The sequence below is a fragment of the Papaver somniferum genome, chromosome 4 (genome assembly GCF_003573695.1).
Source record: "Papaver somniferum cultivar HN1 chromosome 4, ASM357369v1, whole genome shotgun sequence".
In the NCBI taxonomy this organism is placed as follows: domain Eukaryota; kingdom Viridiplantae; phylum Streptophyta; class Magnoliopsida; order Ranunculales; family Papaveraceae; genus Papaver; species Papaver somniferum.
Window position 1 is genome coordinate 45,149,329 of NC_039361.1, and position 14,877 is coordinate 45,164,205.

The 14,877-nt window shown below is 36.7% G+C and overlaps 1 protein-coding gene across 1 annotated transcript; it reads left to right on the forward strand.

The window, feature by feature from the left end:
- The first annotated feature begins 13,539 nt into the window (after window positions 1-13,539).
- LOC113273818 (probable calcium-binding protein CML25) lies at window positions 13,540-14,620 on the forward strand. The gene has a single exon (XM_026523416.1). The coding sequence runs from the start codon at window positions 13,654-13,656 to the stop codon at window positions 14,263-14,265; it is 612 nt and encodes a 203-aa protein (XP_026379201.1). The 5' UTR covers window positions 13,540-13,653; the 3' UTR covers window positions 14,266-14,620.
- Window positions 14,621-14,877: the final 257 nt, after the last annotated feature.

A 14,877-nucleotide genomic window follows, 5' to 3' on the forward strand; every position in this document is an offset into this window, starting at 1 on the left:
TCGATTCATTAAGGATTTTAGCTTGATTTCTAGACCTCTTTGCAATTTTCTTGCAAAAGACGTTAAGTTTGTATTTGATGATGCTTGTTTAGAGGCTTTTGAGAAGCTTAAGAATTTACTCACTACCGCCCCCATAGTCCAGGCACAGAACTGGAACTTACCCTTTGAGATCATGTGTGATGCTTCAGATTATGCTATTGGTGTTGTGCTAGGTCAGCGAGAAAATAAGTTACTTCATGTGATTTACTATGCTAGCAAAACTCTGAATGATGCCCAGTTGAACTATACCACTACGGAGAAGGAACTATTAGCTATTGTGTTTGCCTCAGACAAGTTTATCCTACCTCTTAGGTTCTAAGGTCATAATCTTTACTGATCATGCTGCTTTGAAGTATCTTCTTTCTAAGAAGGATACTAAACTTAGATTGATTAGATGGATCCTATTGTTGCAGGAATTTTCCTTAGACATTAGAGACAAAAAAGGTGCAGAAAATGTAGTAGCAGACCACTTGTCTAGGCTTGTTGTGGATACCCTTAATGATTCTCCTCATGTTAGGGATATTTTTCCTTATGAACAACTGTTCTTCGTTACCCAAACACCTTGGTATGCGAATATAGTGAATTATCTTGTCACTGGTCGAATGCCCCAACATTAGGGTAAACAAGATCGTTCTAGGTTTTTATCCGAGGTGAAGCATTTCTTTTGGGATGATCCTTATTTGTTTAAGTATTATCCAGACCGGATTATTAGGAGATGTATACCTGAGAGTGACCAGTCCAGTATTATTTCCTTTTGTCATGATCATGCTTGTAGGGGTCACTTTAGTGCTAAGAAGACTGATGCTAAGATATTGCAGTGTGGATTCTATTGGCCTTCGTTGTTTAAATACTCCAATAGTCACTGTATTACGTGTCAGCGTTGCCAGAAATTAGGAACCATTTCCCGTAGGAACATGATGCCCTTGAACCCTATTTTAGTTGTTGAGGTCTTTGATGTGTGGGGTATTGACTTTATGGATCCGTTTCCTAATTCTTTTGGTAACCTTTACATCCTTGTCGCTGTAGACTATGTCTCTAAGTGGATTGAGGCGGTTGCGTGTAAAACCAATGACCATAGGGTTGTGATTGAGTTCTTGAAAAATAATATGCTTACACGTTTTGGTACACCGCGTACTATAATTAGTGATGGAGGGTCGCACTTTTGTAATGGATCTTTTAGGCTTTTGATGAAGAAATATGGTATTACACATAATTTAGCTACCCCGTATCATCCACAGACTAGTGGTCAAGTAGAGGTTTCTACTAGGGAGATAAAACGTATATTAGAGAAAACAGTTAATCCTAATCGGAAAGACTGGTCGTCTAGGCTTACTGATGCCTTATGGGATTACCGTACTGAGTTTAAGACCCCCATTGGAATGTCACCTTATCGGCTTGTGTATGGCAAGGCATGTCATTTAACTTTTGAGTTAGAACATAGAGCTTATTGGGCTGTTAAGCAGCTAAATTTTTCACTTTACAAGGCAGGAGCCCATAGGAAACTCCAGCTCAATGAGTTGGAAGAGATTCGTATAGATGCTTACGATAGTGCGAAGGAGTATAAGAACAAAATGAAACTTGTGCATGATAAGAATATTTTAAGAAAGTCATTTTCTCCAGGTCAAAAAGTTCTTCTGTATGATACCCGCTTGCATCTTTTCCCTGGGAAGTTATGTTCTCAGTGGAAGGGTCCTTTTGTTGTTCGCACTTTCTTTCCTCATGGAGCTGTTGAGATCGAGACACCAGATGGTAGTAGTTCTTCGAAGGTTAACGGTCAAAGATTGAAACCCTTTTTAGAGCCTTTTCCTACAGGTGATGTTGAGGAGGTCCCTCTGGAGGACCCTGTTTACCCTTGATTGACCATCATGGCGATTGTATATTGTATATTAGTTTTTGATTTCTCTCTTCACCCAGGTACTATCTTTCTGACTTCTCTCTTTACTGATTCCTCATGTTACTTTGCTTTTTAGTATTGCTCTTTCATTAGAAACATTGAGGACAATGTTAGATTTAAGTTTGGGGGTGGGGAAGAAACTTTTTTGTTAGCTTTTAGTTGCAATAAATAAATTCCAGAGCCTGGAAATTTATGCTTATTAAGGTTGGAACTAACCAATCTAAGTGGATAGGAACATCTTGGATGTAGGAGTTGAGGAACCAATCTGATTAGATGGAAACATCTAAAGAGTCTATTCATAAAAGCACAGAGCTCAGGTGTTAGAATTAAAAAAAAAACATGGTAGTTTCGCCATAACTCGTTGAATCCTAATCCCTTCTGTTTTTATTTCTTAAGTGATTTGGTGGGGCACACGACTCAAGTTGTTACCATTGCTAGGGTGAAATAGGGTGATTGAGATACAAAAAAAAAAAGTTTGAGACCAGACCATCAGACCAACCAGAATAAATTCAATAAAGTCGACCACTGGTGGCCTTGTATATGCGAGTTGTGTTGACCTAGAGTTAGGTTTATCGACCACTGGTTCCCTTGTATTTGCCAGTTGTGTTGATATTAGTCAGACCGGTATCTCAGTCCATTAGGATAGGTTCATCTTGGCATAGGCCTTCAAACAGATATGGGAAACACCGTTCACTTTAAACCATCTATTTTTTCTCTTTATCCATCTTCTTAATCTTTCCATATGATTGGTTGACTCCGGTTATGATGTCTAGAAACTATCTGAGTAGAGATATGTCACTTATATATGAATTTTAGTATGCTGAGTGCAACCTCGTGTACAACAATTAGAATTTCGCATCAGCGTACTTCCTCCTATAGTCAATGATTGTATGTAAACCAAGGAGATTCTTTAGTGCCTTCCAAGGTTCTGCGTAGATAGATAGGGTCTGGAGTAAAGGTTTTGTGGGTACACCTCTGGTAAACCCTCCGGAGACAACACTCCGCCGCTAGGGCCACCTAGCGGTTTAACGGCTTGTTGCACGTGCTCAGTGTAGTCATTCTATTTTCTAGATTAGATTTGCTCGAGGACTAGCAAATAATAAGTTTGGGGGTATTTGATAGACACATTTTAGTGTCTAAGTTGTCCTCAATTTTCTGTATTTTTTGTACTCGATTTCGTACTTATTATGGTGTTTTTTGTATTTGTAGGTATTTTGGGGAAATAAACATTTTTTGGAAAATTCGGCTCGAAAAGTTGCTTGTGGCACACCGGAGGACATTTGTTATACGGACCCCAGATTTGGATAAGGAGCACCCATGGCTATGTGTAGCCCAAATTCATCCACAACACCCATTTTCTATTGGCACTCCCACTCTGGTTAGGGGTCCACCCTTCTTCTTCATTTGAATTCAAGAACTGACGGGAAAGTTTGGTTCTTCCCTGGAAGATTAGGGTTCAAGAATTCAAGGGGTTATAATGTGATTCAACGGCTGATTTCGATTGGGATGAACGTGATATTCCCAAACAATGCTGGTATGGGTGTTCAAATGAGTTTACTTGGGCTTGATAATCATTGGGAAGAAATAAGGGGAGTACGTGTACAGTTGAGATAGTAACAGGATTTGCATGAGTTGAAGAGAGTTCTGCGCATGCTAGGAAGATTCTAACAACCATTTGGGTCGTGACAGAGATAAATAAGGAGAATTTGCAGCTGTATAACGCGTGCAGGAGAAGAAAAGAGAAAGAATATTTTCTCGTGTCTGGCAGAGTTATTGAGAATTATCCTGGAGTTATTATAGCGATTCTTAGGCCATGTTGAGTATATAAACACTGTTCGGAGGTCATAGAATGGTTACGGAGAGTTTGGGAGAGTTTTGGAGAAGACAGAGGCGATAATCAGAACCACCAGAAATACTTTTCTGCTGCTACTCATCTGAAGAACGCGAAGAACAGACCATCCAAGACAGTCGTTTTTCAACAGTGGAAACGACACACAGGCGTGGGTCGAGAATCAACGACAACACAGTTCTATCGTTCTTTTCAGTTTGTAATACATATAACTGTTACAAACCCAGTTTTATCATTGTTTCTCCCATTTCATCATTTGTACACCACCCTTGAGCAATAAAAAATGAATTTTGAGCGTGGTTTCCTAATGATGAGCTAAACCCAATCCATAGGGTGACGGAGGAAGCCATTCTCTCAAGAATTACGTGGTAATATTTATTTTATAAATTTATGCAATATTTTTATATGATTAATTGCATTGATAAAAAATAAATTAAATGATTCTTATTAATCAAATGTGTTTTCTCTTGATGATGCATGCTTAGTTTTAGACTCTTGATGCGTTATACTTGAGACTAACATTTGATATTTTGGGAATCTGATTTTGGCAATACTTTAGAATCGAATCAATTGTTTAAATTGCATGATATAAATTAATTTAGAACCACATAAGTATTGATGAATAGTGAAATCCTAGCTCCAGCCTCTCCATAATTTTCACAACATATCAACATTTATTTGCTTTATTTTCTTTGCTTTAAAATTAAGTCTAAAATCTATTTCTTTGCCCGCCCGACCTATTTTTTTGATGGGCAAGAGGTGTCCAGACCCGTCTTGTCCAATTTAATAATTAGGCTAGGCCCAATTTACACCCCTGTCTATGTCACATATATATGAATTTTAGTATGCTTGAGTGCAAACTCGTATTTACCAATTGGATTCGTAGCTGGGCAATTCCTCTTGTAGTCAATGAGAGTATGCCAACTAAGAAGATTGTTTAGTGTCGTTTCCAGATTGTTCACAGGTAGCTAGTGTTTGGAGTAAGGTTTTGTGGATACACCTCTTGTAAACCTTCCGGAAACTAAAACTCGGCCACTAGGACCACCTAGGGTTCAAAGGCTTGTTGCACATGCTATATGTAATCGCGATGCCTGCGACAGTGAGTTTGGTTTAATTTTCTAGATAAGATTTGCTCGAGGACTAGCAAATGATAAATTTGGGATATTTAATAGACATATTTATGTATTTATTTTGATATCGATTCTCTATATTATTAGTACTCAATTTTCGTAAATATTATGGTATTTTATGTGTTTGTAGGCAGAGGAGGAGCAGTTAGTGGGGTGGGTGGTGACATGGCCCCACCTAAAATTTTGAAATCTCGTACCTAGTGTTACATGTTTGGTAGTGAGTCATTTGGTACGTGAGTATGTGAGTAGGAGAAATTCAATACAGACGTCAACATAAGGTCATAGCCCATAGGCCCTAGGGTTTCTATTTAGTGTTCATCGGGAATTTCATCAAATCGATAATCTCCTCCTCTCTTTTGTGAACCTAGTCGGTTGCCTTCCCTTGCAGAGCTGTGAGTACTCTAGTCTCTGTACTGTAGTTGTACCAATTTACCTAACCAATATCGAATACTATATTAATTGATACTATGAACAATTGGTTTTTTAATATTTCATTTTACCATTATAAATTCTTTTACCTTTTTGGTACTACGAATAATTGATTTTAAGGTAAAAAGTTCATTTATTTTTTCATTAACTTTTATTTTACAGTGTATGATGCAAACGGATGTAACTTGTTTACAAAAAAAAATGATTAACTAAGGTTAAAGGAATTTTTTTTCATAATGCCCCACCCAAGCAAAAATCCTGGCTCTGCCACTGTTTGTAGATGTTTTTGGAGAAATAAAACTTTTACGATAAAATTGGCTCGAAAAATGATATTTGAACCTCCTTCGAAGAAATTTACTAAAGACATCCCATAAATATGTTATTGGTACCCAGAAAAGTTGATAAAGGCACCCCAAGAATTTTACTATTCGCACCGCACAAATTATTATCTGCACCCCCAGGATGTGTGCTAATGGGACTCCAATAGAGGATAAGGGGAGACTGTCTTCTTCCCAAATTCAAATTCTATATTTTAGCGGGATAACAAGTTGCATAGTTAAGGTTGGAGATATGGACGAGTATTAAAGAGATGAAATTGCTGATTTTGATGGGCTGGATTTGTTAGAGCTAAATAGGATTGATATGGTTGTTGGATTGGATTAAATTGGGATAGATAATCAGATTTTCGATCTAACATAAATGAACTACAAAATAATGATCATGCATTTTCCAATTGATGTATATATATGCATTCGAAATTAATATGAACAATTAAAAATAAAATGGAAAGAGACTTACTTTGGAAGGAATCAAATGGTCGATTCTGCAGTTTCAAGTGCATTGGGTGTAGTAGTAGGAGTAGAATCATCTTCAATAACAGTTTACTAACCCTTGAACTTGTAGTTATTGTGACTAACATATTAGTTATTGGCTGAACATTAAAGAATAACCATCGTTTAGGTAAGGCAACATCAGTGAAGCTAGGAATGCTACCCAGTGGCGGAGTCAGGATTTTTGGTTGGATGATGTATTATGGAGATAAAACTTGAACCTTGTCTAGTCTTGATCTTCTTGTAAGAAAGACATAACGGTTTGCTTCAGACACAATACACAAAACATTAATGAACTATGAACAAATAAAGTTATATAATATGTAAAGAAAATCATTTGGTTCACTAGAAAGACCACTAAACACCGTGGAATTGATCACGACTTGGAGCTAAATCACTACAATAATATAATGAGTACAACTACATACTTGCAACTTTGAATAGATTACTGAGCAAGTTCATGGAAGAGATGAGCATGTGATATTCTCCCGCTGAACGAGTAAAACTAGTTAAAGAGTTTGCATGGATGGCACCATCCACCCCACTAACAGCTCCGCCCTGATGCAACCTGTATCTTCCAAAACCGTAATAGCTTACTTAATAATCCATGAATACAGATGGTATATTCACTCTGACGACTAGATCTGAAAATGGTTAAGATACCACGATAAAAATACTCTAGATATGTCTTGCTCATAAGAAGCTAGATATACCCGATGAAATGTTATCTTATAAGAAAAATGTCTAATAGAGTGGTCATAATCTCAAATTGTGTGAGATGGTCGATGAAATGATTTAAATTCAAAAAAAAATGTTTAATAGAGTCGTCGTAATCTCAAATTGTGTGAGATCGTCGATGAAATGATTTAAATCCAAAATCAAATTAGTTTCAAAATTGATGTGATAACAAAATGTTGTCCCGGACTTACTAAGTTGGTGGCGTGCCCATCCAAGTTACTAGCTAGGCGCATTAATTTCCGCAATTGAAAAGATATATTGGAATTAGACTATTTAGTGGAACTAATAAAATCCATTATTACGTCTATATAATGTGGACGAAAGGAGTATTTATTTATGTAAACAAGGGAAAGTCACTTATTTAGCTACCTTGTCCGCATTCTGAACTTCGTTGAAAGTTCTCGTGAATGTAAGTTGAAAGTGAACTTTCCATGATAACAACATTATATTAGTATATTTGCTTGTTTAACTCTGATCTTCTGCTACAGCCTACAAGAACAAGTAAAAAAGAACAAGCTAGATGTTTTAGTGAGAAGGCGCGATTGGGGATACTTAAATTAATTGGGGGACATAAATTACTTTCCCCAATCAATAATGTCTGCTAAGGGATGATTTTTGGGTATGAAAATACTAAAACACCCTTTGATTAATTAAAAAAATATTATGAAAAGACTATAATACCCTTTATCCTAAAACTTAAAATCTAAAAATCAAATTCATATCCCCCATTTCTTCATCAGTTCCGGCACACTCGGTTAGAGTTAGGTTTTGAAAAAAAATTTCTTCCATCTTCTTCTCCATCGCTCTTCGTCGTCGATTCAAAAATTTCTTCGTCGATTACTCTATTCTATAACCATGGCTCCCAGAAAGAAACCCAATCCCAATCCACAACCAAAATCAAAATCACTAGCTCAACAAAAACAAGAAGAAGAATCAATCAGATTGCTCTTGAAGAAGAAGAAGAAGAAGAGAATTTGGACAATCAAACTCTTGGAAAAATAGCTTCTGTGAGAAGGTAAGTGTTTCTGAACTGTTGTATTAGTGTTTTAATCGACTAAGGGTATTGGGTTTAGGTTAGAATCGCAAACCCTAACCCAAACAGTTGAGTTGCAGAAAATTCCGGCAATGAAATTAATATGAATACTATGCCGGTTATGTGTTCCGGAATTGAATTTAGTATGAATACCATGCCGATATCGAGTTACGTCGTTGATTTTTGGTTGAATACTACATCGGACAGAGTACTAAAATCACCTGAAAGTATATATCAAGTCCCGACATTGATTTTAGGTTGAATACTACCCCGGCATTGGGTTATGGCATTGTTTTATAATTTTGCGTCTATGCCGTTATTGGTCTTTTGGTATCCAGGAACAACCTAGGAATTACTTAAGAGAACCGACATTATCTTCATTTTATCGACAATACCGACTTTGGGTCCCGACATAGTGTATTATTAATTTACAATGCCATTTTATGGTCTCCGCATGGATTGTATTTCGTGAATCAATGCCGGTACTTAGTGATTCAGTGGCGTAATTCGTCGTATGTATGCCATCATTAAATATGAAAGTGAGCTTTTTTATATTTATTTCGTGTTTCTTTTGATATAGGGCTAAAGCCAAGGAAGATAAGAAAGCAAACGCTAAAGATGTTGACATTGAGAAAAGGAAGAAGAACGATCTTGGTACTCATCGAGGGTCGCAACAAGCTTATGGGGGCAGGCTCTAATAGAGGGAAAAAATGGGAGAGTGGTGGTGACCTTAGTCGACTCGTAATCCGTGAACCTACTGGAACAGTTGAGCATGATGAGAAAGATGAAGAGGAAAGTTAGGAGGAAGATTATTTCAATTGTCGCAATGCCCAATTATAATTATAATCCCTCTAGTTTTCCATTAAACACCAAGCCAATGTGAATGATACTTTGTCCGATGTTTGCCCGCGATGTTGAACAACATCATATTGTATTTGTTTGTCTTATAGGTGCAATCCATCATAAGAACACCATAACATGTATGAGCCAATTTTGCAAGCAAACAATGCGAAATGAATATTTGAAGGGGTTTGTTATCCGACCTCTTTTAATGATACGCGTGTAGTTATGATCCCAAACTATCTTCTCAAATTCTTGCATAACGCTCCTCCCTTCCCATTCCACCCTTCTAATACTTGCTTGTGCGCTATAAATCGTACTTGGAGAAGACACGTTCGTCCGATCCTTTTCTTTAAACCCGCTGAGAATTTGTCTTGGTTTGATACATACTTTGGTCCGTCACTTTACATCCTTCATTTCATGAGGTTTTAGCTTCGTAACTAGGGAGTGACCAACAAAATCTTCCGGATCCGGGTGGTTATGATGGCCGAAACACACCGTACAATCTCATTCATTAACCTTGTCTCTTAAATAGAATACAAGCTTAAAGGGGTAATTGTCCTTCCTCGTACGAGTCATGTATACCCTATTAGTCTTATTTGGATATACATAACCCTTTCTTTTGTGGCTATTCTTCTCCTTGTATACCCCACTTCTCTCGCAAGCCATCTCAAAACGAATCTTTGAACATTGGGTATTCCTCACCAACACAGACATGTTCTTAAGAGCCGTCTCTTTAGCCCAAGCAATTGCTTCCATTTTAGATTTTATTCCCTACATAAGGACAAAAATGGGAGATTATAAGGTTCATTACAAGCAATCCATTAGTATATTTCAAGATACTAAGTGAAAAGTATTTTTTGATAACATACCGGAGGCATTTATAGTATTCTGACGTATCCCGGCCAAGCGGTCTTGCATTTGTTGGATCAATATATGTCACAACCTAAGGATCGAATGAAAAGAAAATAAATTAGTTCCAACAAAAATTAAAATACTATGCCGGTCCACAGTTCCGGCATGCTCGACCAAGGTCCCGGTATGGTCAAACTAAACCGAAACTGAAGACCAAATTTGAAAAGCTTTATGGCATACACATTTCATTTGAAATCAACGCCGGAAACAGAGGTGTCGCCATGCTCGTTATCTATGGTTCCACGCTGGTACATACTTCCGGCGTGGTAGATAATTAATATACCATGCCGGTATTTAGCTTTGGAAGACACTCCTGTATGATTTTTTTGGTGGTACCAGCATGGTAACGTTATGATTGAACCATGCCGGTAGCGTATCCCGTAGAATATTCCGTGGTAGGTAAAAGGTAACTTTTGTACCGTCATGGTTTTTTCGGTTGAATACACCGCCGACTTGCCTTTCAAAACGGGGGATATTTTAGGCCGCATGGACAAAGTATAAATACCATGCCGGCAATGGCGCTGCTGGCATTGTATTCATACTACGTCCATGCCGGCACCGAGCTATTTCAGCTGCAACAATGGTGGATTCAAAAAAAAAAATCAAATTTTCAACACATTGGCACCTTTACCTGAGTATTGGGAGTTCTTGTATGTTGAACTAGTTTACTCTCTTGGGTTGGTTCTTCAAGAAACTCTCCATGCTCTTCATCCTCATAAAAATCACCATCTAAGGGTGTTGGTTCCATAAATATTTGTAATTGTGAGTTGTTGTCATTAGCAGAAGATTAAAGATATGCTTCTTGTTGTAGTTGAGCTAAAGATTCAGCAGCTATTCTCTCTTCACAATCATCCTCCATTTCACCAAAAAAAGTTCCCTCTCAATTTTTTCCCCTCCTTCTACTCTCACCTCCCTCACCCAAATACAAATAAAAACACACACTAATCATCTATCAATTAATCTTATAAATTACTAATTATAATTAAGCACTAAATATGATTAGTGAGGGACAGATTAGGTATTAGACAAGGGATGACTATGATTTGATATTTAAATACAATTTTTGTTATTTTACTCTATCCCCAATTACTTTAGTATCCTCCGGTCGCACGTTTTCTATTAACTTTAAAGTTTAGGCAGGCGCCCGGGTGGAGTCAAACAGCCAACAAACCCCACCCTAAATGCGCTGCACCTGCAATAGTCGCAAAAAGTCTTGCCTTGAGTAGCGGATTGCCATTCATTGTATTGATTCAGTTTTATGGCTCAAGTATACCGCGATTAAAAGATTTTTGTGGTTAACAAAATATCTGATCAAACTCCAAAAACTGTCCTCCTCGTGTAGAAAGTCAGAAAACCCTCACTCCTTTTTTTCCCCTATGGTCATTTTCTAATCCAAAAGTCACCATTTTCTTCTTCATCTTCTCATCTTCACGCTTGAAAAGTGATTAAAAAGTTTAACCACTTTTCCCAACAAACTTTCACGGGATATGTAATGTAGTTTGTCCCTTTGGACCCTTTCTCATGTAACGCTCCACAAAAGCGATCTAGTCTAGTACATTATTGACCATATAGAAATCAATTTTGCCTTTTATTAGGACCTAGGTAATTTTCCGCAATAATTATTTGCATTTACCAAGAATCCTATTATTGGGGCTTTGAAAGTCAATGATCTTTTAGGGCTTTTTAAGATCATGAAATAGTAAATGAGGTTATCCCTTATCACATCATATTCCTAATATCAATTATACCCTTACCTAAATTTCATTATTCATAAAATTGGAAAAAAATAATCCTAAATTTATAATCTTCTCCTTCTCATTTACCATCATGATGAAGATGATGATCATGATTACATCATGATGAAGATCATAAAAAAATAAAAAAATAAATTTATTATCTTCTCCCCGTCCTTCTCTTCTCATTCATAAATTATGAAAAGATGATGAGCATAATTTCATCATGATGAGGGTGATGATCATCAAGAAAACCCAAAACTCTTTTCTTCTCCTTCTCCTTCATATATCATGATAAAGATGATGATCATCACAGAAAGAAAAAACTAAGAAAATCCACTATTTATTTTTGTTTTAAATGGTTAAAAAAGTCCAATTCAATGAATTTCGGGTAAAAAAAACAGTTTCTGAAAGTATTTACGGCTGGGAGTTCTTAGATTCCCAACCGTGAATCAAGATTACGGCTTGGATAGTTTGTCGACCCAACCGAGAGTCCATGTTTCGGCTTGGTTTTTCCAACTGAAAGTTTTTTTGATTTTTTTTTTTTGGTTTTCAGAACCAGTTCCGGCTAGGTTTTCCCAGTCTTAACTGCACTTCGGCTTGGTTTTCGGCTGGGATAATTTGTCGACCCAACCGTATAACGAAAATAATTTGTCGACCCATCCGTATAATGAAAAACGGTTGGGAAATAATGGTGTTCCAAGCCGTATTTTTTGTTTACGGCGGGGAAATAAAGAACTCCTAGCCGAAATCGTTTTTCTGATGATTTTTGTTTTTAGAACCAGTTAAGGCTGCGTTTTTCCAGCCGTAACAACAAAATTCAAGTTACGGCTGGGGAACCTAGCCGAAAGTAAGCATTTTCGGCGAGGAATACCTAACCGAAATTAGACCTCTGTTTATTTTTTTTATGTGATTACCAGAATAGCTTACGGCTAGGAAAATCTAGCCGTAAACACTTTTTATACGGTTGAGAGTTCTTACTTTCCCAACCGTACAGGTAGGTTCAGGGTTCACGGTTGGGAAAGTACATGTTTCCCAACCGTAATACAGGGTTCACGGCTGGGAAAGTGTGAACTCCCAGCCGTTATACAGTTTCAGAAACTTTTTTTTTCTCAAATTAATCGAATCGAATTTTTAAGTCAATCAAAAGTAAAAATAAATGGTAGATTTTCATAGTTTGATTTTTCTATCATCTCTGTATGCAATGGAGAAAATGAAGAAGAAGAGAGGGAAAAAAAATAGATTTTATTATTTTTATAGTCATCATCTTCATCACGATACAATAAAGAATCATGATGTGATGGAAGAAACAAAAGAGAGAAAGGAAAATCATCTTCAACTTTAAGTTTTTTAATGATCGCGATTTCATCACGATGAAATTATGATAATCATTTTTATCGTGATTTTATCATGATGAAATGTGAAGGAGAAGAAGAGAAGATTAATTTTTTTTTAATGGTTAGATTTATAAGAAAGGATATATTTGACCTTTACTATTGATTTGATTTTCCCCTATCCATTTCAGAATGTTAGAATCAAAAAAAAGCCCCAAAGGACCTTTGACTTTAAGGCCCTAATAATAGGATTCTTTACCAAACATGGCCGTACCCCATTTTGAACTACACACTTCAGCCAAGCACAAACACAAAAATGCACGCACGGCGACAAGCCTATGATGCCGGCCTAGCTATGAATCTCCATCCATATTCAGCTGACGTTTTGATAATCATACTTTCCACGGCTGTATATGCTCCAGCCACGCCAAATGGATGTTTAGGAAATCTTAAACAACCATTCCAGAGTTCCACACGGCCATCAAGATGATATATATCCAAAGACAAAATCCACCCGGAAACAAGCGAGAGTATTTTCCGAACCAAAACTTATTAAAAATAGCATTTTCCTGAAAAGCTGCAGTTAAATCCCCGTAATTTATTCACGCTCTCAGATTTCAAAAACCGTTGCAGGCCACGCGTTAACTCATGGTCCCACCAAAACAACAGCATTTAACCGTTAAATATAATGATAACTAACGGTCAGATTATCTTAATGGTCTTCACGTCTATCTTAAACTCCCCGGTTTTTAGCTATATTGATAACAGAATCACCAAGTTTATATAAATCCTGATATCCGTTTCTGTCTCCTTTTCTTTCTCTGAATCCTTTTTGTTCTCAAATTCTCATTCTCCAGTTTATTCTTCTGATTTTGTTCTCAAATTAACAATGGGGATTAGATCATTGCTGGGTAAGAAAAAGAAATTACAGAATAATAATTCAATGGGGGATTTGTCATCAACATACGAAACACCACCACAATCACCATCTATTTTCATGAATTCATCCAACAAGAAGGTACAAGAATTCGAAGAGATTTTCAAGAAGTTTGATGTGAATGGTGATGGGAAGATAGAATGGTCTGAATTAGGGTTGATAATGAGTAGTTTAGGACATAATGCTGAAGAAGAAGAATTAAAGAAAATGGTAAAAGAAGTTGATTCAGATGGAGATGGATTCATTGATTTAGATGAGTTTATTGAATTGAATACTATTGATCCTGAGAAATTACTCGAAGATGTTAAATCTGCTTTTACGATTTTAGATGCTAATGGTGATGGATCAATATCACCACAGGAATTACAAAAGGTTTTGAGAAGTTTGGGTGAGAGCCCAACGCTTGAGGATTGTAAGAATATGATTAAAGGTGTGGATTGTGATGGTGATGGTCTTGTTTCGTTTGAGGAGTTTAAGAAGATGATGATTCGTGGTTCGGCTTGTACTGATCATTTTCTACAGAGGAATGCGAGCAAGAATGATAATCAGGAAGTTCAAGAATGATGATGATCCGTTTCATCATATGTTAACTTTGTTAGTTTCTGGTAAATGGAATAGATCTACTTTTACATTTGTTTGTTTTTTTATGCCTAGGGGTTCTTTAAATTTGTTATTCATTGGATTCATTTGAATTGCATGCTGAAGTTTAGTTTGAGATAATATGTTAGACAAAAATTAACAAGACCAAAAGTTATGAACATTCTTTTTCTTCTTTGAACTGTAATTGTGGGCTGGGAAATGTATATTATACTACTAAGTTTTTTTGTTTCCTAGACTAATTGTTAGCTAAATCAATGTTTGATTATGGCGTTGCATTGTATTTATTTGCAGTTAATAATTTGACGAAACTTCAATTTTATACTTGGTCTTCCTTTTACCAAACTTCAGACCCTTAATGTATAAAAGGGATTACAGATATGCACAAAATGCTAATACCAGAGTGTGCTCTTCTACCTTCCTTTTATCATGTTTTCTACGTTCTCCGAAATATTTCACGCCTCTTCGGGAAATTAGCCGGTGGAACCTATTCAAGGTCTGAGTAAGCGGAATTACATTATATCTAGTGCAATTTACAGAGTGCTATCCCTTTTTCTATAGAGTTTTTCAGCTCTAGTT